This window comes from Dermacentor albipictus, chromosome 1 (genome assembly GCF_038994185.2).
Source record: "Dermacentor albipictus isolate Rhodes 1998 colony chromosome 1, USDA_Dalb.pri_finalv2, whole genome shotgun sequence".
In the NCBI taxonomy this organism is placed as follows: domain Eukaryota; kingdom Metazoa; phylum Arthropoda; class Arachnida; order Ixodida; family Ixodidae; genus Dermacentor; species Dermacentor albipictus.
The window spans coordinates 384318252-384343982 of NC_091821.1; the positions used below are offsets into that span (position 1 = coordinate 384318252).

The 25731-nt window shown below is 47.1% G+C and overlaps 1 protein-coding gene across 2 annotated transcripts; it reads left to right on the plus strand.

Annotated features, from left to right (window-relative positions):
- Positions 1 to 5520: 5520 nt before the first annotated feature.
- LOC135902428 (uncharacterized) lies at positions 5521 to 25380 on the plus strand. 2 transcript variants are annotated; one of them, XM_065432477.2, is made up of 8 exons: positions 5521 to 5680; positions 10187 to 10290; positions 12260 to 12295; positions 13820 to 13945; positions 17597 to 17854; positions 20317 to 22477; positions 22565 to 22650; positions 24877 to 25380. In XM_065432477.2, the coding sequence occupies exons 1-8, from the start codon at positions 5601 to 5603 to the stop codon at positions 25293 to 25295; spliced, it is 3270 nt and encodes a 1089-aa protein (XP_065288549.1). In that variant the 5' UTR covers positions 5521 to 5600; the 3' UTR covers positions 25296 to 25380. The 2 variants fall into 2 exon arrangements, with proteins under 2 accessions (XP_065288549.1, XP_065288550.1); XM_065432478.2 differs by having other exon boundaries at positions 17597 to 17785.
- The last annotated feature ends 351 nt before the right edge of the window (positions 25381 to 25731 follow it).

A 25731-nucleotide genomic window follows, 5' to 3' on the forward strand; every position in this document is an offset into this window, starting at 1 on the left:
CCGGATTAATTTCCACCACCTGAGGTTCTTCAGCGTATGCTCAAAGGACAGCACATGGGCGTTTCTGCATTTCGCCCACAAATAAATGTGGCCGCCGCTGGCGTGCTTCGACCGTGCGACCTCGTGTTTAGAAGCGCAACGCCATAGCCACTAAGAGACCGTAGCCGGTGCCAAGTACTGATAAAACAGATCTTAAAACAGCGAGCAGCAAGTGTAACTGCAAAATAATTGCACGGCAGCCGCGTCGGTGCGGGGTTTGGGGTCGTTGTGTCGTTGCTGTGCGAAGACAACAAAATCCTCTGAATGTCTCTCGAAGACTGCATTATCGCCGACCCGCCTGCGACACTGGCGTCGGCGGACCATCCGCGAACAGTGGCTCCGGCGCAATGTGACAGGGGGCGCCGACACTATATGCGGGGACAGTTGTGGCGAGCAAGATAAGTGAAGACTATGAGCCACAATAAACAGGGGGGTATATTTTACTGAGTGCGGAAGGCCCGAGCTGACGGTCATTCCCTCGGCGGATCAAATCTCCAGGGGGCCTTTCGCGGGCCGGGCGTGATCTGAGCCACGCGCCCGCTTCGCATCTTAGGCAATGGCCTGTCCCTATAGCCAGCCGGCGCGCTCATCTTGCTCATCGACGTCGATGTTGCTACACAGTAGAGTAAGAGACAGGTGTCGCGGTAAGTCGGCTGACCAAAATCGGCGTCGTGTCGGCCTATTGTGTGACGGGGCTTTTAGAATTGCATCGGCCACGGGGAAGGGCGACGGACGCAAATATTCAATCTGGAAATAGGTGTTGCTGATGTCGCGTTTCGTGACACCATAAGGTATCAACCATGCAGTGCTCGATATTACTCTTTAAGGCGAAAGCCTTAGATAGCTCACGGGTCGAAAAATTCGATGCCCGGCGTTATGGCGCCAAAATTCGAGTGAACCAACGTTGAGATACGGGAAAACCGGCCCTATCTTCCAAGTTGGACAACTGACATCTTGAAGGTCGATAATAGAACCCACTACCTTTGGTGTCAATTAAAGCGAAGTTCATTAATGCAGAGGTAATTAAGGCACTCGAATCCACAACCTCCTGTGGGAGTCGAAACTTCGACATTTTGATTTAATTAGGGCGAAATTAAGACACGACTAATTAATTCAATGTTAATTAGGATAGTCGAAGCACGCCCTTTGGTGGAAGAAAGCAAGTATTTGGAAGTAACAACGCATTCGAATAGAAACGTCAAGTAATGTAGGGAATGTCTCGTTAGCGCGCAGATTTTCGACTTCATCCTCTTTAGCGTATGTTAACGTAACTGTCACCTTTTTGACAAGGATCAACTTCATTTTTCTTTCCTGCGGGGTATTACAAGCCGCAATAGGTCGACGATCTCAATCTGCCAGCATAGAGGCACAGATGCGCTCAGTAAGCCTGCTGGACGTTCATTGAAAAAAGAAAGAAAGAAAAGAACATAAAAGAATATACATACACACTCAATCATTATAGTAAGCGTTCCCTAAAGCTTGAGGCGCACATGGATACTGTCAGCGCGCACTGAGCGAATCCGTATTTAGTGAAACGCAATGTTTCGTAAGCACATTTCGTACACACGTAGGAAGTTTGTGAAAAGACTTCACAAGAACTGAATTAACGCGACGCAACCAACAAAAGGAATTATAATAGTTTAAATACTAAATCGGTTGCGTCAGATTTTCAATGTTATCTAGGTTCATCTGTGATTAATCGGTTAAACACTACCTGTCAACCTGCAGTGGGACACAACTTGATCATAAATTCAGTGGAAGAGAAGCCGGCCACGGGGGGCACACAGTTAAAGATAATGATGTTTCGGGTTCCGTATCTAATGATTTTACCTGACCAGACAGAATTCCGTGTAAACCTCGACTACAACATCAACTCGGGCTTGAAAGAGTCCACGGCCCTGCCTTCAAACATAAAATATGAGGCAGCGGAAAAAATGGCAGAATGCAAGTTCATAAGATAAGCTAAAATTGCAACTCCCTGCTTGATCCACGTAGTCAGGAAAATAGAGGAGTGATGTCGATAAACATGGAACATCCACGTTGAATTTACACGATGAACACCGTCTTGAAAGCAAAGCTGCATCCGAAGGTTCGGCCAGTGTTCATCGTATGAGCGCGTCGTGAACTCGGCTCAACTCAAATCGCGTTCCGCGAGAAGGAAGGGCGGCCCTTCGAAACAACATACTCGGGGGAAAAGATCTCCCACCCACCTTTTAACCCTCGCTAAAGCGGCAACAGCGACGGGTCGCGCCATAGGTTGAACCCGGCGGAAAGTGCACTGCACCACGAAAACCGATGCGGGCCTAAACGTGCCGTGCTCCGCGGTCTCTTGCTTTTCTTCGCCCGCACGTGTGCTCGAGAACGCGCGTGTGCGCTCCATGGAAGAGCTAAGCGACGGCCAAGCACTTCTAGGTAAAGCGTCGACGAGAGTGCGTCAGAGCCCTCCTCCATTTTTTTTTTCCGTTTCGTCTAACTTTATCTGACACAACGACGCTACGCCCCTACGCACGATGGTTATCTTCAGCGTACATCTCTCTCTCTCTCTCTCTCTCCGTATTCTGAATTGAGGCTCCATACGACGGCATTTCTGTGCCTGTGATTCACGTGTTAGGCTGGACATTGAGCGTTACCTTTGCGTTGGCTGCTTGTGGGAACTACAACGACGAAGGCAATTTTCTTTCACGGCATGATTCGTCGCTAGAAAAGCACCACAGTCTGCACAAGGCGTTGAATTGCGAAGAGAGTACGCCCAATCAGTGTTCAAGTGCCAACTACTGTAGAATTGCTAGTTCGGACATTGCTTGCCTGTATTTCCTAAGCAGTTCTGCCTTTCGACGAATGTGCCCTATCGTAACTTTTATACCTTACCGCTAATCGTTGCTTAACTGGCGGTGTTGAACGAAAAATACGTGTTTCTTTTCATATCACAAGAAGCAAACAAACACTGGCACAAAGGACAACATAGGGTATGTTACTTGTGCTTAATAAATGAAATAAAGAAACGATAATTTAATCGAAATGAAACTGGATGAAGAAACAACTTGCCGTAGGTGGCGAATGGTCCCACAACCTCCGTGTTTGTGTTGGTTGGCTTCTTGTGATATGACTAATAAAAATCTGGCCCCTCGGTTAATCTCCTTTCTTCCCGTCTATTACATAATGATGGTCTCGAATCCGGCAACATTGATGCCTTCAGATAGCATGTGCGGCTTTATTGACCGGTCGCCTTCACCCAAAAAAGATCATGTTCTTGTGACGCCTGCGGCAGAAAGGATGTTCCACATCCGCCGCTAAGGTCTGTGGGTGGTGGCGCTGGCTAACGCTCCCAATGTTCTACTAGGAAACATGAATAGCCAAGAAAGTGGATGGTGAAACGGCGCCGCGGTAGCTCAATTGGTAGAGCATCGCATGCGAAATCTGAAGGTTGTGGGATCGTTCCCCACCTGCGCAAGTTGTCTTTTCTTCCTGTTTTATTTTCATTTATTTATCGTTTCTTTATTTCATTTATTAAGCACAAGTAATTCCCCCTATGTTGTCCTTTGTGTCAATGTTTGTTGGCTTGTTGTGATATGACTAATAAAAATCGGGCCCCTCGGTTAACCCCCTTTCTTCCCGTGTTTCTTTTCATGTTATTCCCACCTGCACCTGTACAGTAAGCTCCAGTCTTTGCGTGAACAAGAAAACGAGTGTCACGTGTGAAATTCCGTCTGTGGCTCCTCAGGGGGCCCAAGGTTCTATGGCATAAGAAACGCGGACGTTGACACTGATTCCTATCAATGTCAGGGTACGAAGAATTTCTGTCTAACGCTTCCATCGGAATGTGGCCACCGCAGCTGAATTTCGATATCGGGACCCTCGGTATATTGTGGCATACAGTGCAAGTTTATCGCTGGAAAATACTCTATTCGGAAATTTTAGCCCCACAGTGGAAAGTCGCGAAAATTCGAATCTAGCTTTCAAATTTATCGTACATTCCTCGTGATTTTAGGATAGGAGAGGAAGCGAACAGGGCAGAAGGAACGCTTATCTTCCCATTACTTCTAATAAATCAAAAAGCATGTCACGACAGAAAAAAAGGTACCATGAGGACGAATGGTAATCACCATGTATCGTCAAGTATACGTAGCGCGTTGCCGCTGTCAAACTTCTTCCAAGTGAATTCAGGTGGATACCAGGGTTCTTCGCGTTCTGTCCCTTTTCCCTGTTTACCTTGAAGTCACTGGAAATATGCAATAATGTCATATTTAGAACTGGTCCAACTTTTCATACTTACTTTAGTCCTTTGGTGTGTTGCAGTTTTTGTTTCTTCGGTGCGATAGGTCAAGGCTCACCGCGTATTTGAGCTCGCGTTTCGTAACTTTCGTATTCATTTTCTTTGTCGATAATCCGAGGAAATCAGGTAGTTTGAACTGGTGCTTTCAATACTCCTTCTGTACGTCGGTAATAGCTCGGCGCCATACCGTTTTATTAGTATTCTGTCCATGCATGTGGTTTTGTGCTCCCTTCGCTGTCATATACGGGCCAATGCTATTAAAGCTGGTTATTGGCTCAGATGGTTGACGTATATGGGTCGTCTTGAACACACCATTGGGATGATTTAACAACAATCGGTCAACAATGCTTGTATGACAAGCACAGTTTTGGTGGTTATTCGACAAACTCTAGAGCTCTCCATAAGTCCACCTGGCTTCCCAGCTGTTATTGCATTCCTGCATATAAACAAAGACAATTAGGACACGTATAAGGAAGTACTATGCTGTCCTAATATAGACGTACCTTAGCATGACTGTCTTCAAGGTAAATAGCATCACCGCTCTATGTTGTCATTCGCTCTTGCTTTCTACAGCAAGAAATGCGCCGAAATGAACTTATAATATGATGGAAAGACCACTTTTCATCTGTCCCATGGCGAAGCTGCCTCCTATGTACGACCGGAAGTCTCGGAACTCTTATTTCCACGGCCACGAATACGCAGTTGTTGCGAAAGTTCGATACGATACGAGTATTACGACGTTCGCTTACTGCGCAGGAAATGTTCCGATGCGTATCAATAGAGAAATTTGACACGCTCTGCGAAATCGCGCCGAGGTGCGGAAAGCTGCTTTTTCGACTGCCGCAGAGAGAATGTTACTCGCAACTATGCTGTTCACCTCCGGACCAGAGAGTTGTGAAAAGCGAGCCACTTCATCTCGTCTCTCCAAGACTTCCGAAACGAAAGGGCAGCGACGTCTTCGTCCTTCCAGGCGCGAGGGGCTTTAGGATTCCTGAAATGGTGGCACATCCGGTCGAAGACCTACCCTCCCCCCCCCCCCCCCCCCGCCTTCCCCAGACTGGGGTTCACCGTTTTTTTGCAGGAGCAGCCACGTGCCGCTTTCAATTTCTTCGTGCAGCCACGGAGGTGCCCCGTGCTGGGCGCAGAGTGAGACGCTATCAACCGAAGCGACGGTGCAGGACCGGTGTCCCATTACGCCGCTGCGGCCGTTTTCGCGCCCGCGGTCAGCAGGTCCTTGGCGCCTCTAAAAGCGACAGCGACGCGTCCGTTGCTCACAGCAGCGGCCAACATGCGTTCACCTACGGTCATCCTCGGGTTCTTCCTGCTGCCGGCGCTGCTGGCCGGAATCGGCGCTGGAGCCGCCGATCTGTGAGTACGGGTTCGCGCGGTGACGCTGACCGCCCATAGCTCGGTGGTTGTTGGGCGCGCTCTCCTTAGCCGTGCCGCTGCGCGTGCAGCGCAACTACCCGTGTAGCGGGTACTTAGCTCTAACTGCTTCGGCCACAAAACGATGATACCGTACTTAGCGCCCTGGCTACGATGAAGTTAGCATTCACTTTACAGGCTCCCAGGTTTCTCGGAGTATTCCATGAGTTCTACCGGTGACAGTCAAAATGAAAGGGTTGATCCTACAACGACTGTTGTACGACACTTGCTTAGCACTCGGGTTTTAAAAAAAAGAGCTCTCGCGTGATGTCGTTACGGCCTTAGCGCCGGAAAACGCTGGCGACTTGGAAAACACAAGAGCGAAGAGTTGGCGGCGCGGTGAGCTTTATGAACTACTTGGCGGTCACCTAAGCAACTGTTTACCTGCTGCATGAAGTCGTCACATGATTGTCGCTTGCATAGATTTTTCTCGCAGAATTCTATTTTCAATTCGTTTTCTTTCCTTGCTTTTTTTCTCTGCGCCCACTGAACGGCATCATTGGCCGCAGGAAATCCAGAGTCACGCGGAGGCCGGGAAACTTAAGTTAGATCGCGAATTCCATTGATGGAGCCAAGAAGACCCGGCACATCTAATAACAAGCGGTTTCTGATCTTGTGTAAATTTTAGCAGGAGTATTTAGAGGTTGACGAGACAAGTCTTTGTCCTGCCGTACACTTAAGATAGGATCATGATGATGATGATGATGATAAAATTTAGCAGGAAAGCTTGAAATTTTCTTAACTTTGCAGGGGTCTCAAAGTATTTGATATCAAGGAAAACAATGCCCTTGCAGGAAATTGTAGGACTTAACTACAGGCCGAATCTCCTATCCGGACCGAAAGTTATACAAAAGCTCTTTACAGTTCTGATACGTTTGGCAAAAGTGTCTCCTCGTTAGCCTGGCATAACTTTATTTATTGCCATGTCATTAGTTGGTTGTAACTGCTCAATGATTGTAACACTATGCAAATCACCCTGAACAAGCCACCGAACGTAGCAGATCAGATTTACTCACTCTATGCGTATTGCTTGACTGAGATATATCTATAACTTTGGTCGGTCTACGGGGAGCGAGGGAGCAGTGAAGGATGAAACAGATAAAATAAGGGTAAAGGAGCAGAATCCACTATTGTAGGTATTACAAAACCTGGCCAACTCGGGGAGGGATCAACATAAGAGAGCGTCGCTGCATTTCAGATGACAAATTGTCCTCGTTACTCATCGTACAAATTGTCCTAACACATTGGCATCTTATGTCATGCAGGTTATGCCGACTATTTAACTGTGCCTCTAACTGTTTCGAGCAGACTTGAATGTGTTAGCGCAGCGCTTGCACAGTATTGTGAGAAATTGCATTGGTGTAATCCTTTACGAAACAATCTACCAGCCGCCTTACGCCGTCAAGCTATCTTCTCTGCATTACATAAAAGGTTTCCGTGTAGCACGCGTACGAGTGGAGACCGAAATAAAGAAGGCAAAAAGGAAAAGAAAAATCCGAAAAAAAAACTCGGATATTTCGAGTCTGTCCGAAGCAAAACGCACAGAAAAGACGTTTCTAACACTGTTATCAGGTACCCCCTCTGCGGTAGAAAGCGAAGGGTCAAACCAGTACATTTCGCTTGAAGTCATGCTAACCTGAGCGTTCGCGGACAAGTAATAGAGCAAAATGCGGACAAGCTGCAAGTTCATGCGAGTCTGCGGCATTACAAAACCACCATGATGTTTCAGATATACTTAGTACCGAAGCAGCATGGCGCTAGATATTTTGAAAGGAGCGAGTTGTAGCGAGGACAGGGAACAAGGATGCATGCTGCACGTGTGTGCATTTTGTGCCTTCTAGTGTCTTTGTTCCCTGCTCGCGCTACAAGTCGCCCGTCTCAAGATGAGCAGCCAAGAAGCCCACGTCACTACTCTCATTGGCTAAATGTTTACTTCAGCGAGCAACGTCTACATCGTACTGGGAAATCATATTCCGGTATCCTTCTGGCAATTCGTGACGTTCTTTATGACGCAACGCATGTGGCAGGAAGCGCTTTGTAGGTCTTGGAAGTCACTCGGAAAACCGACCTGAAAGGAAGCTGAAGCATTAGGCAGGAGCATGAGTGAAAAAGGCAGCAATCTTTTGAGTGTTGGAAGCGTTGGTCCTTGTGCTGGTCACGAGTTTTATGGTGTTCGTTTTAAATTGTCAGTGGTCTACTTATGCTGATAGAACGACTACAATACGGCGAAGGACAAGACAGCAGAAAACCAAGCTGATCAGCAAGTATTCTTTACTGGCTAATAATAATAATATTTAGGGTTTTACGTGCCAAAACCACTTTCTGATTATGAGGCACGCCGTAGTGGAGGACTCCGGAAATTTTGACCACCTGAGGTTCTTTAACGTGCACCTAAATCTAAGCACACGGGTGTTTTCGCATTTCGCCCCCATCGAAATGTGGCCGCCGTGGCCGGGATTCGATCCCGCGACCTCGTGCTCAGCAGCCCAACACCATAGCCACTGAGCAACCACGGCGGGTCTTTTTACTGGCTAGCACGACGGTCCAATTTCGGTAACAGATTGAGTTGGCATAAACGTAGGCCGGGCGCAGTTGAGGGCGCGAGAAAATCAGACGGAGTGGTAAGATTGAGGCATTGATGTCTTCAGCGTGTTTTCGCTAGACGTTGAAGTGAGACATTATTGATGGGGAAACCTGCAGAAAACCTTTGTCCTACAGTTGACTTAATTACGCCATTGATGAATTTAACGAAGATTTCGGGTCCATCTAGTTAAAGCGGCGCTATTTCGCGTACTTGTTCTGTTTCTCGTAGTTTCCTTTCATTGGCTTGCGTTGGGTTTGTGCCGACCAACAGCGAGTGATAGACGCACCTTTCTTAGCACTGAAACAACATCACTCACATTTCACTACTATAGTTAATTCAGACACCATTGACGAGTTAACTGTCGTAATGATAGATTATATTACTGGAATTGCAAGTAGGCAAGTGTCGCTGTGAGCAGACGTTTGTAATGCCAGAAAAAAAAATCACGCAAAAGCGAAATGTATATGGCGACACCACCTTAAAATTCGTCCACGCGGCTTCATATTGTCCCGTTCAAGCGACGGTGTTAAAACAGTAGCAAAAAATTGGAGGCTTATCAAGGTTAAGCCCAGTGGATGCGAAGCATCCACTGGGCTTAACCTTAGCGTATCCTTAGCGTTTGGAGGCATCTTGACCGCATACACGCCCGGAGCAAAGACGCTGGCGCGGTTGCGGGCACAGAGCCTGACGCGACGGCGGGCGCGCGCCGCTTCATCCCTGGCGTGACGTCACATATCACGTGATGCAGCGATGGTGGCGCCGCCGCCGCGTCAAGCGCGACGGCGCGAACCGAAGCGTGGAGGCCTCCGCCGGGCGACGTCCGACGGCGCGATATGAGGCCCCATCTGCAGCCGCTGTGACGTCATCACGTGACGTCATGTCACGTGACCCCACTTCAGGGTCAATGGTGGCCACCGCCGGGCGTCGCGCGAAGGCGCGAAACCTACGTTAATATGCTTCGCATATAACTGTGAATTAAGAAAGCAACTCTTCATTCGGCGAGCCTGGTTCCACAACAAGTCAAGCACAGCGATAGCGGCGCGCGCAGTCGGCGATCGTCGAAAATTTGATAAGCGCGTCGAGCGCGTCGGCTTTTGCGCACGGCTCGTCGAAAATTCAAGCGCAATCGCTAGTGCTGCGTGTCTTCCACAAAGTGTTACAGAATTCGCGTCGCGCATAAAGTCAGGTTAAACAGCGTTCACTGACAAAATAGCGACGACCAATCGACGGTGTGATCGACCAAACGACCAATAGACCCATCAATAACGTTGGTGAAACTTCCGATACATGCGGCGGCGTCCTGCACCGAGTGGGTAGCGTTTAGCATTTGTTAGCCGGTGAAAAGCGGACACCGGAGAAAGATAAGTACGCGTGTGAATATTTCGGTAGCTTCTGCTCAGGGCTTCTTTATGGCTTACAAGTAAAAAAAAAATGGGCCGCATTAGAATTTTAAAAAAAGGGAGTCAACCGCGCAGCTTTTGTAGATGCTTCTAAAACCACACCAAAAAAGAACACCGATACGCTACAATGTTCCGAAATCTGCGACGTGGCAACGACGCGTTAACTTGCGCGGTCTGGATGTAAAATTTAAAAGTGGTATTTTTCCTTCTAGGTTGTCCACGGATAATCGATATTCTTTCTTTTGAGAGATTGAAATAAAAAAAAACGAAATGGTAATCTAACATTTTATAACCCTGTAAAGGTCATGCATCTTCACAATACTTCAAGGGCGTGATTCACTGCACGTGGCTTCCGTATGTGGCACTCATCGCATAATCTGCCGAGCCCATCGAAAAGGAACTGTAACCTGTGTCACGGTCATTCGGTACTTACCATTGAACAACAATACCATTACTTTCCCACAGACACAGGCATCCGGTTCCTGGGCTGAAATGCACCACATCGCCGACATCATGTCCCGTCTGCCCGCAGTACACGGTGCCGACCGACCTTTGCGAGTACCGCTTCGGTAAGTATGCCGGCGGCTAGAAGCTGTCTCGAAGTTCTCGGGGGTGTCGTTCGACGTGCTTAGGCATCAACACTACATAGACAGACTATTCTGTCTCGTAGTCTGCTAGGCTGCTGGCCTCCAAGTCCACACTCTAGATTCATCACCCTTCGGGATGCTTTTCCCGTCTTTCACTTGTCACGGGGGTATCTGGATCTCGAGTGCCGTCACTTTTGAGTGAAAAAAAAACGTGCAGTTGTGGATACATGGGAGTACTCACGATGCGCTCGACAACTATGCGGCGTGATAACAACGCTGATTGGAGCTCTGTGCAATTCATTACGTAACATTTACTTCCGTTGGCTCAGCCTGAAAAAGGCGCACCGGAAATGATATCCACGGAAGAGATCGATCCGGAATACCTTATATTAAGGTTAGCCAAGATATCTTGTGGGAGTCTTTTTTTTCACTCTTTTATTAAAGATATACTCATGAACATGAACTACCTTGAAGAGATCTTTCATTTTGGTGTCGTACAGAAAGAGCGAGTTGACGAGCCCAGTGATGACGATAGTTAAAGTTCAAGATAGCGATGAATGGTACTCACAAGGGTTAAAGACAATCATACTCAAATTGAACGTAAAGTCAAATTCAACAACAGCGATACGTTGAATTATTTTTTCGCTTGAGATAAGACGGGTCACAACGCCAGGAAAGTGAAACCAGGGAAGTGCTATTGCTGCTCAAACAATCCTTATTTCATTATTTGCTTGTGTAGCAGTGAGGAGTATCAGCATACACGTACTGCCATTCTGGCGGTAAAAACCGAGACAATATTTGTCACGCCAGTATTGTTTTCCTCGAGGAGTACTTATATTTAGTTTTTATTTTTAAATTACATGTGGGCAAAGAGGTGTTGACGCCTGCCAGAAGCGCTAGCTAATCCACTACTGTGATGCAAAAAAAAAAAGAGAGAATTTCGGTTAAAAGCAGAATGGTATGCAAAATACAGCGACAGAGGAGTTCCCGGTGACAAGAAAGGAAACTCCACAAGATTCACTAAGATTAATTATCACATGCTTGCCGCATTGGAAAACGACGGCTGTGGTCAGTGAAAAAAAAAAGCGACAGATTATTCAACAACGAGTCAAATCTCGAGAATGTATTTTACAGAGGTTTGGATACGCCAGCAGAACTGCTAAAAGCACGATGTATTGCAATTATCACTACAATCGCAGCTTACTATCTATGGTGCAGATATTAGTTATTTTTTTCATTCTTCACTAGATGCAATCCATTTAAAGCCTTATAATCGTTATTCCGAAAGCAGTCCACGCTGCTCAAACTTTATGCGTCTTATTGCTCCTGTTAAAAGAGTTGGGTGCACTAAATCTTTTTTTTTTTCGTCCTTGTCATGGAGTTTGTGACACACCCTTCCTTTATTAAAGGGTGGGTAGGATGGGAGCAGAGTACTCTTGATAAAGATACTATTTCTGTTTTTTTATAATACCTCAGGGGTACCAAATGAAGAAAAATTTATGCAATAGCTATATTAACTTAAGTAACACCCCGATGGGCTAACCGCACACAATTATTCCCGGTCATGAAAACAAGTACAGTTATTGGTTGTTTTGACAGACAAATTGTTGCGCATCCTTCCCAGGGGCATATATCATCGAATAATCGCCACATCATTGCTTATACGGTCGTGTACCAAATGCGATAGTTTCACAAAAAAAATATACCTATAAAATGTTCGGTTGCTTGAGTTAAGAGACAGCTTTCGTTGGGAAGCTGACGAAGGGCGTTGAAATTTCCGCGTGTATGTATCAGAAATTACTTGTCTTTTAGATCGGCTAACCAAGTGATCTCTTAGTTAGACTGACGAATGGCTTTGCTTGTTCTTTATTTCACCTTTGGTTGGGTGCATAGTGTGCCTTTTGTTTCAAAGAACGTAGCCAATTCTTTGTTCATTTTCTTTTCATTCCAGTCGCTCGTGTCAACACGTTGACTCCATTCCACAAAGGTAAGTAAATATCAACACGCACCCTTAAGTGTTCTCCAGTACATGCAAGAACGTATGTGAATAGGGAGCTAGTGTAACTTTGATCGCCGAAAATTACATGCTCACTACGCACATAAAGTCGCTCTTAGAATTACAACTTAAACTCCGCACAAAAAACTAAACGAGAGAAAATTCCTCAGACGAGGATCGACGCAAGCAATGGAGCGAAAACAAGGAAGCGGACCGAGTCGGTTCTGTGCAGACCTTGGTGGGCACTTCGGCTGGCCTTCAGCCCTTGTTGCACAAGCCTCCACTACCCAAACACCATTTCGCCCACAAAATTGACTGAGTGAAAGAAATGAATTACAGTGTTCAGAAAGGGGGGCGGCAGGAGGCGTTGGTGCAATTTAATCTGCTAGAACCAAAGCACTTAAGTGATGTGAACGCAGATATGGAAAAGAATGGTGTGCTAATTCTCTACGAATTTGGCACATTGTCCTTCTTCGCCTATTTATGTGCGCGTAATTTATGCGCTCTGGTCCTAGTGTCGCAATCAGATGAATTACCTCAAAAATCTCTACTCACGAACTTCAACAACTTTCGTACAAGAGCTTACAAATTACTTGGTGGATCGATCATAAGGTACGTAATAAAAAAAAATGCCCATAACTTCTCTTATGGCACGCATGTCACGGGGAAGTTGTTTTGATGAGCAGGTACCGGTCGGACATGTTGTTTGTCGCCATGTTTGACGCCATGTGTAAGAAATATTTTTCTACTGATTTCAAAAACTTCAACGTCAAACCTCTCTGCTTACGTCGGATAGAAAGATGGGTTGCGCCTCGTCTGTGAGCGTACTACGGCAAGAGGACTCGTGCTTTCGACGTGCTGGCTAATTTTATCTACTCGAAGGATAAGGAGGTGACCCGAGCACTTGAACAAATAAAGTGATTCTTGACGCCATGGCTGATATGTAAGGCCCAGATTTGTTAAACTTTTCCTTAAGGGTTTTGTAAGCACGTATACAATGACGGAGCAGTTTGAGAACGCAGCCGCATACTATGCGCCTTTTTCACATTTTATTAGTTATCGGAACAGATTTGTGTTAACCTGATTGCGAAATTATTCATGCTGCTAATGTCTTTCTTTTTAACATATGTTATAGACATAGCGTGTGCATGCCTATTCAACATCACAGTAACCAATGTTTTATTTATGTTGCAATATTATTTTCCTTTACTTAAATTTTTTAGTGTTTTATTTGTTGTTTACACGTATGAGTACTACCTGTCAACTGCGCAGCTTCGCGCACAAGCAATGTTGCTTATGCGCGCTGCATATATCAGTGTGACGTCAATGAATGTCTAATCGTGCACGCATGCAGTAAGAAGGCAGGGCTATCTGAGAGAAAGCGTGAGCTCCCCTCTGTAGGCATGTTTTGAAATAAACTAATCGACAGTAGGCAATAGTTGAGCTCAGTTCGCTTGATACGAACTAACTCTCGGCTTGACTGAGCTTGTTTCTTTTTTTTTTCCTGACACACAGTCGGTGAGCAGTCTCTGTGCGGACAACTGAAGGTGAATTCCGTCCTGGTTGGACCTGAAGATGCGGTCTCTAAGACGGCCATGGTGTCCCTCAAGGAAGGATGCGCATGTGCAACAGCTCTTCGTGGTACGACTGCCGTCCTACTTGAGAGTGACTGACTCATTTATTTATTTATTTATTTATTTATTTATTTATTTATTTATTTATTTATTTATTTATTTATTTATTTATTTATTTATTTATTGAGACATAGGAAACATCTGCAGCAATTTTTGTCACCCCCTCCTCCACAGCGTTAAATTCTTGTATTAATGAAAGCATGGCGCGATGTGAAGTGAATGCTTCCAGCTATTAGGCAGTTCACTACGACACGCAAAGCCAGTCATTTTTGTAATATAAGCGGGATAAATAATGAGAAATATGCGGCACTTACCGCATAGTTCGCGCCTGTTGTGACCCCGTTATTTAGAAGTTCGTCCAGCTGGTGCGTATTCATTACTGGAAGTAAATGTAAAAAAAAAAGGAAGAGCGCATAAGAGAAAACAGACACGGGTGCAAAGAGAACGACAACACAATCGTCAATCGACACGGGATAATTACGCGAAAATTCAGTGTAACATCGGCAGGCGCATTGCGCGGAGTCCACGAAGCGTAGAAAAATAATGCCTGGATAGAAACAGAAAGCACAATGCATAACAACCGGCATAATGTCCCTCAGGCTTCATGATAAAATGTGCTTTTTCATGTGCGAGTGCAAAATACTTTTGCCTAATGTCAAAGGCCATCATGGGCAGGTGCCCGCCTGGAGACGAGAAGCGAGAGAGGAGGGAGTGACGTCACATCCACTCTGCTAGGCAGCTGTTCAGTCTATATCAGGCGACTGCTTTCCATTAAGTGACCGGTTAAATATCATGCCAGCTTCTTGCGTGTGTCTTCATTAGTAAAGTCATTACTATCGCTTTCAACTTCCCGGTTTCCAGGAATTTCACCAAAGTCGTGCTCACGTGGCGGATCTCTAAAGTATACGATTCTGTGCTTTGGTGTGCGGTAGTCAGTGATTTCTATTGACTTCTAATTATTCCAGACACTTCAGTAACTCAACTTGTAACTAAATTTGTGCTCTGATATCCTATCTATAATCAAACAAATAGATTTTGTGCTGTACTGTGTTTTTTCCTGCTTTTTTTCTGTTTTATACTGAATTTCGCCCCCGGTCGTCTCAGGATGTGAACCGGAAAAGCTGCGCAAGGAACAAGAGTGTCACTCGATGCTCGTGCCACTAAAAAGAAGTTTCCAATCAAGTTGCACTTAATTTGACTTTGCATACTAATGTTTATGCTTAGCCACGAGGCACGCTTGTTTCCCGACTGTAATTACAGGAGCATTCCCGGAAAGGCAGAAAAAAAAAATACGATGCTCTTTGCACATGCAACTAATCTTTGCGGGGCCTGTATTGACAATCGTGGTTTGGTCAAACAGAACGAGAGCGGAGGATGACTTCAACCTCTCCTCTGCTTGAACAGTACTTCATTCGAAAGCAGTCATTTGTCGTGCACTCCTCCTAATCTACGCGTGACTGGGTAAAGCAAAAAGAAACATCGAAAAAGAAATGAAAAAAGAAAATAATATATCGCACCGTTCAGCGTTCATATGCGATGTTATTGAAAGTGGAAAGCAAAAAGGAAAATGGTCAGTGACTACCAGTGGTGAAGACAGTCATTGTGGTCTCGGTCATGCTAGCCTTGCTAAGCAACCACTCATGTTCAATGTTACCAATCGAACTGCTTTCATGAAATCAGAAAACTGAAGTCATCGCGCAGTGTGCTGTTTTAATAAGAGTAATGTGGCAAGCAACCGAACGCAGCACGAACAAACAGATTGACTGATTTATGTACCGTGAGGCAGGTCGAACGTTATTACTTAACCAGGCGGAGGAGACGGTAGGGGTGACGATAAGCATACATTAATGAAAGTGATGAAGTTAGCGCTCACAATGTTTGGTAGTACCCACAAGCATATCTTGGACCATTATTTGCTGCTATTACATTAGCCGTTCTTCTTTTCTTCTTGAAACACTAAACTCCGCTTGACGTACATAAAGTTTGCCGCAGAATAGTTGCCTCATTTCAGAGGAACGTTGCTATTGATCTTGAACAGTGCATCATAGCCTTTGATAAGTATCCAGTGGTCCAAAGTTTTGGACAATGAGGCCAACTTTCATCCTCAATGAACCTCTGTTCTGACGCACGTACACTGTCCCACGGAATTTCGAGGCGTGTTTCGCTTACTTTCGGATCCACCACGGCACCACTCCATCCAAAAGACCGTAATTCTTTGGACTGTGTTCGCAGCGAACGATCCTAACTCAGCGAGAAACAGTACAGAAAGAAAGACAGATGAGGCTGCAGACGAGGTGGTTGCTATAGACGCACCTTACAACAGTATACGTCGCCTTGAAGAAGACAAGTCCACTTGTCAATACGTTGGCTCCTGCTTTCACCTTGTTCTCGTTTTTCTCAACAGGCGTTTCTGTTATTCGTTCTGCGTAGCCGTCTTCCGCGCTGTGCTCGCATTGCCGTGAATCGCCAGGAAGCCCAGGCTTGTGCCCCTGAACATGGCTTGTTAAGTTTTCTGCTTTCCAAGATGGTGGTCAACAATATGATTCGATTTGAATGATATTATATTGAATATGTTGTCAGCTCTCGTCGCCGACTTTTCCACATTTGATTCTCTAAGGAAAAAGCAGAAATGACGTGAAGGGTTAAGCTAATCAGAATACACGTATTGCAGCGCCCAGTGACTAGCACTTAGCGTCAACGCGTCTGAGCACGCTTGAGCAGCATAACGGGCGTGACTAGACATTTTGTATGATGCACGCATAGGCGTTCAGACGAAGAAACGAAGCAATCGAACAAAACACCGGAATATGCAAAGTAAGAAATAATCGCAAATGTAGGGACACTTGCACAATAAATGCAGAAATGGTATGCATAAACAAGCTGTGCATACTAAAATATCCCTACAGTAAAAACCCGTTAAAGAGAAGTCATCGGGACCGAAAATGAAATCCATTACAAGCGGTATTTCATTAAAAGCAGAGATGCTATACAAAAGCCACAGTAGTGAAAGGAGTGAACCCCAACACAGTACGCGTAAAGCACAGTACGCTGAAACGAAACTATGTTTGACAGGATCGACCTAAGAGCGAGATTCTGATGAAGCCCATCCGCAGTTTCCTCACCTGTAAGTTATGATCGTGAAATGCAGCCAGAGTCCCGAGTATTTGCAGTCACGTGGGAGGAGTTGAAGGAAAAAGGAATAGACAGAAAGACAGGGAGGTTAGCCTGTTCTCAGGCCGGCTGGCTACGCTGCAGGGAGGAGCGGCCTTCGCATAGCTACTTTGATTGGGTTAATCTGAACAAACAAAGTGTCACCGTGTATAGTGCATCGAGCTGTGTCGTGCGGATTCCTCGCTTCGCACTTCGTACTATAGGGAGTTTTAGCAGAACGCCCGTTCGAATATTTCGCTCTAAAATGCATTGACTGCAGTAGGAAAGTCGTAGAACTTTGAATAAAGCGACATCTCGAATAAAGCGATTTTGTTAAAAGGAGGCCATCATTACTGTATAAATAAATTAAAAGAACAAGTAAACGGTTAAACACCTGAAAATGGATATAGAAAACGAAAAAAATAAAATAAAACGGGCATCAATAATAAGAAACAATGACACTGTTCATTGCAACGACTTTCAAGCGCCCGTCACGCTTCTCTCGCAGGGGATGACCGGTTCTACGTGCTGGTCAAGGAGGTACCGGACGTCATCGCAACCAAGCCGACACAAGTGGCCCTGGACGCCAACGTGACCGTGCTGCCTTACACGTTCCAGCAGGCGAGGGCGCTCCACGAGCAGCTGAACGACTGCAGCCAGACGGCGCAAAAGCGAAGCGACTACGGCTACGGCGGAGGTAGTGCCTACACCTCCTCCTCGTATATGGTCAAGACGATCAAGTACTACTACCCCGCACCCTCGTACGGTAAGCCTGCCCGCTCAGGTCAGGCCTCTCCCAGGGTAGACCGAGGGTCGTTGCTAGGCGAGGCGGAGCGGAGGCTTTCCCTTGAGAAAACAAATTGGCGCCGTCTGCAAATTGCCGCCACACGGCTTCTGGGGGCTATGCCTACGCCCCCGTATATATTTTATTCCTTTTCGCTCCAGAAGCTGTATGAATATCGCAGACAACAATATGACGAAGTGCTGGGCTAATATTAGTCCGCGGACCTTATTCTGTAGATGGTTTAGGACAAAATTCGTAAATGTTCCTGCTCCCTTGTTTTCGAAATACCGCGTGCCACGCGTACTTTTAGACCAATAGAACTTTTTAGGTATGGGTGTATTGTAAAGGTGACTGGCTCTTAGGAATGTTTCGAACAAGCAAAAAGAGATTATGCGAGGAAACAGGCGGCTATAGCGGCCACTTTTTCAACTTTCGTTAGCGCGTGGTCCCATCGATTCAGGTCTAGTTCCGATATGGCGACGCCCAATGAGAAATTATAGTGGCATCAGGCGTCACCCGATACCCAATACTTCGCCATATGGGGCGACGTCAAATGCCACTGTAAAGCCGCGTACATTGATGCTCCCTATACGGGGATAACTCTCACAGCTTCAATTATGGTGGAACTTAACCGCAAGCACCAATGCTGTGCGCGCCTGCTCTTTCTTTCAGGTTGAGACAATAGTCGGATGTTCTGCTGCTTCCGATTGGTCCAAGGAGTGCTCGTGCAAAAAATCAATGCTGTTGCTGATCTGGGCACGTACTGAGACTCTGTGCGAGCATTGCGATGACACATGATAGTATAGAGTTCAAAATGATTCGCTCTTTAATTATATGAACCTAAATTATTTGGCAGCTTTCGTTTGCACTGGCTCTCTCGTCACAAAATAGACATAAAACGAACACACGAGAAAAACTAAAAACTAAAAACCTGAAACCTTTTCACGCACACATGTACAGCGTACAGGGTGCAGTAGGATTAGAAACGCCCGGCGAATTTCATTTACGAACGCGCCCCGTGACTTCTACTGTACGCTAGAACGTCTTATTCCGCCTTTTTAGGCATACGTACGTGGTCTAATAATTAAAGCATCGTGGTTCTGTTCTGGGGCATGGCGGCGCTGGAACGCAGTTGCTGAGGAAACCTAGCTTGAAACCAACCGTCAGACATGTTATCAAAGTGAAGCTTTCGTAGCCTCTTCTTGCGGTTTGGAGGCATGTACGACCAATTTAACCTCTACTAACCACGAAAGCGCACACTGACACCAACCATCGGATATATATGCCCGATGGTGCGTACTGCACTGTGCTAATGCATGTACTGCTCTGTGGTGCAATTTCGAATGGTCCTGCACTCCTTTACGTAGGAGGAGCAATCCAACAAACCTTGTGACATTGTGCCGTAACAAACATTCCAGACGGAAACAGTTCCATCCGAGGAGTTCGCAGCGCACCAGTGCTCTTTGTAATAGCAGCCACGTGCTTTCCCAGAAAAAAAAAAACGACTTCTTTGTTTCAGTGAAACTTTCTCGCAGCAATCGTGAACCTTCATCAGCCCCTCCGCGTGCTACACCAATCCACAGTAGCAGTGCTGGTGCCAGCAGCGTTGACCACACAACCGCTCATGATTAACCGACATTCTATTCCTACCAATCTTCATCTCGATTAGCTGAGTGGCACGCAGACTTCAGGCGCTTCTGCGGCGCCCGGCAATAACCTAGAACTTTGAAAAATTATTCAGCATGTTTTCTCTTAAGTACACTTCATTCGTATCTTGTTTTATCTGGATGCTCATGACAGTTTCCTGAACCTATGTATCGCTCAATGCTTAATTGAACTACAAAGAAAACTATCAAAATCTGATCATATCTAACAGAATGCCCAATTGCCCCACATGCTTGTAGGTTTTTCAAAACACAATTTTTGGCATTCCAAAAATCACAGCTTCTTTCCTTCATCTCTCTCTCTCGCTCTCTTTCATATTTCCCTTTCCCTTCTCCCATCGTAGAGAAGCCAATCAGACGTATTCCTCCTTTCTCGAAGTATTATCACACTAACTTTGATAGCTTTATCAATCAATTTTCGTCGACATTTAGAACGGACATTTTTGGAGCGGAATTTGGCTCTGCATCCGATTGCAGTAATGACTGTTATAAAACAGAAGCTGGGTACGCCCATGACGGTCGCATACTCCTACTTCGGCACCCAACTAGACCGGTAACACGCCTTTTCTTTTTTTACCAGCACGTTGTAAGCCGTTCTATCCTTCGCACGAAGTGCGGAGTTCCACCTTGGTATTGCGCAGTGCCTTTCCTGTATTGCTTCAGTGGTTGTCCACTGACCAACAACACCCGAAATGCAAGCTCATGACCTAGATCAAGTTATGGCTGTCACATAAACACAAAAGCAGAGTTATTGCTTTGCCTATATTTTGTTTGTTTCAGACTATGCCATGGCAAGCTACGCGGCACCAAGCTACGCTGCTCCAAGTTACGCCGCCCCCAGCTATGCGGCACCAAGTTACTCAGCCCCAGCATACGCTGCTCCCGCATATAGCGCGCCCGCCCCCAGCTACAGTGCGCCTGCCTACTCGGCTCCCATGTACAGCGCACCAGCGCCGAGCTACAGTGCACCTGCATATGCTGCCCCCAGTTACAGTGCCCCAGCCTATGCCGCTCCTATGTACAGCGCACCAGCTTATAGCTACAGCGCTCCCTCGTATTCAGCGCCAAGCTACAGCGCCCCTGTGTACGCGGTTGCCAGTTACAGCGCACCGGCTCCTAGCTACAGTGCTCCATCCTACTCTGCCCCCAGCTACAGTGCCCCTGCCTATGCCGCTCCCATGTACAGCGCACCAGCACCGAGCTACAGTGCTCCCGCTTACTCTGCACCTAGTTACAGTGCCCCTGCATACTCCGCTCCCAGCTACAGTGCACCTGCATACTCTGCTCCCAGTTACAGTGCACCAGCGCCTAGCTACAGTGCTCCTTCTTACTCTGCCCCTAGCTACAGCGCTCCCGCATACTCAGCTCCAATGTACAGCGCACCAGCGATGAGCTACAGTGCTCCTTCTTACTCTGCCCCTAGCTACAGCGCCCCTGCATACTCCGCCCCAAGTTACAGCGCACCTGCATACTCTGCTCCCAGTTACAGTGCACCAGCGCCTAGCTACAGTGCTCCTTCTTACTCTGCCCCTAGCTACAGCGCCCCTGCATACTCCGCCCCTAGTTACAGTGCACCTGCATACTCTGCTCCCAGTTACAGTGCACCAGCGCCTAGCTACACTGCTCCTTCTTACTCTGCCCCTAGCTACAGCGCTCCCGCATACTCAGCTCCAGCTTACAGTGCTCCAGCACCTAGCTACAGTGCGCCCGCTTACTCTGCCCCTAGTTACAGCGCCCCTGCATACTCCGCCCCCAGTTACAGCGCACCTGCATACTCTGCTCCCAGTTACAGTGCACCGGCACCTAGCTACAGTGCTCCTTCTTACTCTGCCCCTAGCTACAGCGCGCCCGCATACTCAGCTCCAGCTTACAGTGCTCCAGCACCTAGCTACAGTGCGCCTGCTTACTCTGCCCCTAGTTACAGCGCCCCTGCATACTCCGCCCCCAGTTACAGCGCACCGGCACCTAGCTACAGTGCTCCTTCTTACTCTGCCCCTAGCTACAGTGCTCCCGCATACTCGGCTCCAGCTTACAGTGCTCCAGCGCCTAGCTACAGTGCCCCCGCTTACTCTGCACCTAGTTACAGTGCACCTGCGTACTCCGCTCCCAGTTACAGTGCACCGGCACCTAGCTACAGTGCTCCTTCTTACTCTGCTCCCAGTTACAGTGCACCCGCACCTAGCTACAGTGCTCCTTCTTACTCTGCCCCTAGCTACAGTGCTCCCGCATACTCCGCTCCAGCTTACAGTGCTCCAGCACCTAGCTACAGTGCCCCTGCTTACTCGGCACCTAGTTACAGTGCACCTGCGTACTCCGCTCCCAGTTACAGCGCCCCAGCCCCTAGCTACAGCGCACCTGCATACTCTGCTCCCAGTTACAGTGCACCTAGCTACAGTGCTCCTTCTTACTCTGCCCCTAGCTACAGCGCTCCCGCATACTCCGCTCCCGCTTACAGTGCTCCAGCACCAAGCTACAGTGCCCCCGCTTACTCTGCACCTAGTTACAGCGCCCCTGCATACTCCGCCCCCAGTTACAGCGCACCAGCCCCTAGCTACAGCGCACCTGCCCCTAGCTACAGCGCACCTGCACCTAGTTACAGCGCCCCTGCATATTCCGCCCCCAGTTACAGCGCACCAGCCCCTAGCTACAGCGCCCCATCTTACTCTGCACCTAGCTATAGCGCAGCCACTTATGCCCCTGCTAGTTACAGCGCTGCCTCTTACGCTCCCGCCGCATACAGCGCGCCTTCGTACGCCGCTCCTAGCTACAGTGCCCCGACCTATGCCCCAGCCAGTTACAGCGCCCCGTCCTACGCACCCCCCGCCTACAGTGCTGCCTCGTATGCCCCGGCAAGTTACAGTGCGCCGGCCTACAGCGCACCAGCCTACAGTGCGCCGGCGAGCGCCGACAGCTACGGAGGTGCTGACGACAGCTACAGCGGGTACGGTCTCACTTATATTCCCGCTCACGGCTATGGCGGCTCTCGCTACCAGATTAAGCGTCAAGACCATTCTTCGTACATTTCCAGTGCCAGCAGCTACCCAGCGTCCTCGGTCAGCTACACGTACGTCACGTACATGCCTCCCATGTACTCCGGTGTCAAGGGCTACGAAGGTGAGGCACCCTCCTCGTACTGAGTCCGGCCCTGCAAGAGCCCAGCGATCCCAGCGCGCGCTGCTGTTCGCACGGACCAATGAACTAGTAAAAGAAACGAACTTTTTCAAGTGCAGTGCACCTCTGTTTACATGTCTTCCTACCGGTAACGCGGCCCCGAAGAATGTGCGGCATTGCGGTACCTCATTACGCAGACATGCATACAACAAATCAATGGGGAGAATGCACGGACTTTGAGGGGAAACTGCCCGTGCCCCATGAAGCAAGCTTCTCGGCGTGATAGCAGCGAACAGCAGTAAGCTGAGGAAGCAGTAAGCTGAACGACTATTGTCCTTCTATTGTTTGAAATCGATAAAAAAGAGAAATTAAGCGCACTATTGTAGCTTATGTCGCTTTGCTTAATGGGTAGACGTAAAAGAAAGCAACAATTTCAAACACTGGCTCAGCCGTACCAGAACAACATGTTGAAGAGTCGCTTTCTTTTACTGTATCTGCCCAGAACGCCGAGAAGATTGCTTCATGGGATTCTCACGCGCAAATCTGCATGCGCGACTTCAAGTACCTTTACCTAAAGTAAGATCAACATATACGCTATCACAGTTGTTCCAAACATGAACAAGGACAGTTCACACTTTACAAGAGATGATCTGCAAAGAAGCAACTGTTGAAGACCAGGTGACAGGAGCAAAAGGCAACGAGTTTCTATTTCAGTAGAACGTAAGTGGAATGGTGGGACTCAATAGATACATTACTGTAATGGTAGCTGCTAAACAAAACAACAAACCTCCCCACTCCCGCACAAAAATGTGGAAAGCAAACATAAATGCAATTTGTTTGTAAAATTTGCAGGGAAGGTAGCTGTGTCAGCGGAAAGTGGTTTCGTCGCATGCGTCTTCAATGGCGAAGCTAATGGGGAGAAGTTCCACAAGCTGCTTGTTTATTTTGATACGAAAATCTGTCTATTTAGTTCTGTCTAGTTTACGTCGCTTTTCTTTAAAACGGGTGCAACGAGCTGAATTCGTTGGTTGCTAGTTAAAATTCACGAAATTCCAGGAAGGACATGGTTGCTTTACAATGTCTCGCAATCGGGCTTGAAACATGCCCCTCAAAGAAGTCTGAATCGAGGAAATATGGTCACTTTATGAGAAACGATCTCTGAAAAGTGTCGTTCTCAAGCAGAATGTCTCATCATTCGCAGCCTACAGGAAACGAGAACGTTTGCGTGCTCATGTCCAGAAAGCTTTGATATTGACCCTTCGGCCATCTATCAAACTTCACCACATTGTACTAATGTAAGTAAATGGGCATCAATTAAACAATAAATGACATTTCAAAATGTGAACCTAATTTTAACAACTTTCAGTTACCACCGTTAAGAGCGTACTCGCTTGTAATAGCATACACACTTACGGAACTTAGTCGTAACTTCCATGTACCGTTACAGCAACGTATTGGTCAGCATTAAAGCACTACTATATCGATGGCAGGAAGTTACGCAAATGCATTTGTCATTAGAAGGGGCTACCTTCTCGACGTTGCTAATTGAGAGTTGTTGAAAATTGGCAGATTTATTGAAATATCCCTTTTCTCCCGAAATGCTGTCCATTGGGCTACGCTGGCGCATTGTGGTAAATTTTAACAGACAAACGAAGGGGCAATCTATAAGATGCCCGAGTATGCATGCATATCAGCTTGCGCATTGACATAATGTTGAAAAAGACATGAGTGTAGCACAATGGATCAAGAAACTTCTGCTTTGTATTGCCTCGTGTACTTTGCGGCCAAGCAGTCATAACAGTTGTGACGAGCCTTGGGTTATTAGATTTTTCAACCAATGAGAGATCAGAATAATCTGAAATTTTAAGCATTCATGCTCAGAATTTGCCAGAAGTAGCGCCTTTGGAACAAGATTAAACCTTTTTTTTTTTGTCGAACACACGACTGCCAACGAAAGTAATAATCTTTGATGTCTGCCGCACTATTTTTGTGGAGCCACTCTTGGTCAAGTCTTTGGCACGCAAAAAAAGAAGTCTTGAGTACTGATTAGTGCTGACTGCAATATCTGTATGGTGAACCCATACAGGGTTCTTTGTCAAAGACAGCACTCTTTTCATGACGTATGCCAGTTGGCTGGTCTCGCACAGGTGACACCGTAAATACAGTGTTCAAAAATTTACCTACCTCTCGTGAATCGAGTTGATCACCCAACCACTTGTCTCGGCACAGGCAAGCAAAAAAAGGGCTCCAGGTACGGTGGCTACGCGGCCACTATCCGCTACGATCCCACGTACGAGCCAAACCCCGGCTATAAAGCCCCGGGCTGGTACGTGCCTCACGTCAAGCAGTACACGGCCCTCAAGCGTCGCGAGTCCACGCAGCCCAGGTCTGCCGAGTACGAAGTCCCAGTTGGCTACACTAGGACGACGCCGTTTCTTTTCGGCAGCCCTTACTCAGGAAACCCTTATGGGAACGAGCCCACGCTACGGTATAAATCTCGTGTCTCCTACGACGCATACAGAGCCCACGACAGCAACAAGAAGATGAACTTCGGCCTGGCGGGACGTCCTTACTTCACAGGTGCCGATCGCGCAGTTTATCGAGGCTTCGGTGGATACGGAAGCTTGCCTCCCGTAGCAGAGGAATAACAAATACCCCTTTCATAAGGTGCACGGTGATGATGAATACAGAATTTGCGAGTCAAGGTCGCATAATAAACCGCTGTCACCTGTCTCCCGGTGTGTTAAATGCGCGTCTTTTTTGTCCGTTTTATTCACCGTTCCCAAAACTCCACTTCTCGGCTGGGGATTGTCCAGAGAAAAGTATTGTGAACAGCGCGAAGCGTGCGTGCATGCGAGTCATTGATTGATTGATTGAGTGAGTGAGTGAGTGAGTGAGTGAGTGAGTGAGTGAGTGAGTGAGTGAGTGAGTGAGTGAGTGAGTGAGTGAGTGAGTGAGTGAGTGAGTGAGTGAGTGAGTGAGTGAGTGAGTGAGTGAGTGAGTGAGTGAGTGAGTGAGTGAGTGAGTGAACGTGCCTACTTTAAATGGACACTAAAGGCAAATATTCATCCAAGCTAAAGTGAT

Excerpts from the sequence above, each read along its gene's own strand:
- LOC135902428 (XM_065432477.2), top strand. The coding sequence starts at position 5,601 with ATGCGTTCACCTACGGTCATCCTCGGGTTCTTCCTGCTGCCGGCGCTG. Across the intron at positions 10,291-12,259 it reads CCTTTGCGAGTACCGCTTCG|TCGCTCGTGTCAACACGTTG; the intron begins GTAAGTATGCCG and ends TTTTCATTCCAG. Across the intron at positions 13,946-17,596 it reads ATGTGCAACAGCTCTTCGTG|GGGATGACCGGTTCTACGTG; the intron begins GTACGACTGCCG and ends CTTCTCTCGCAG.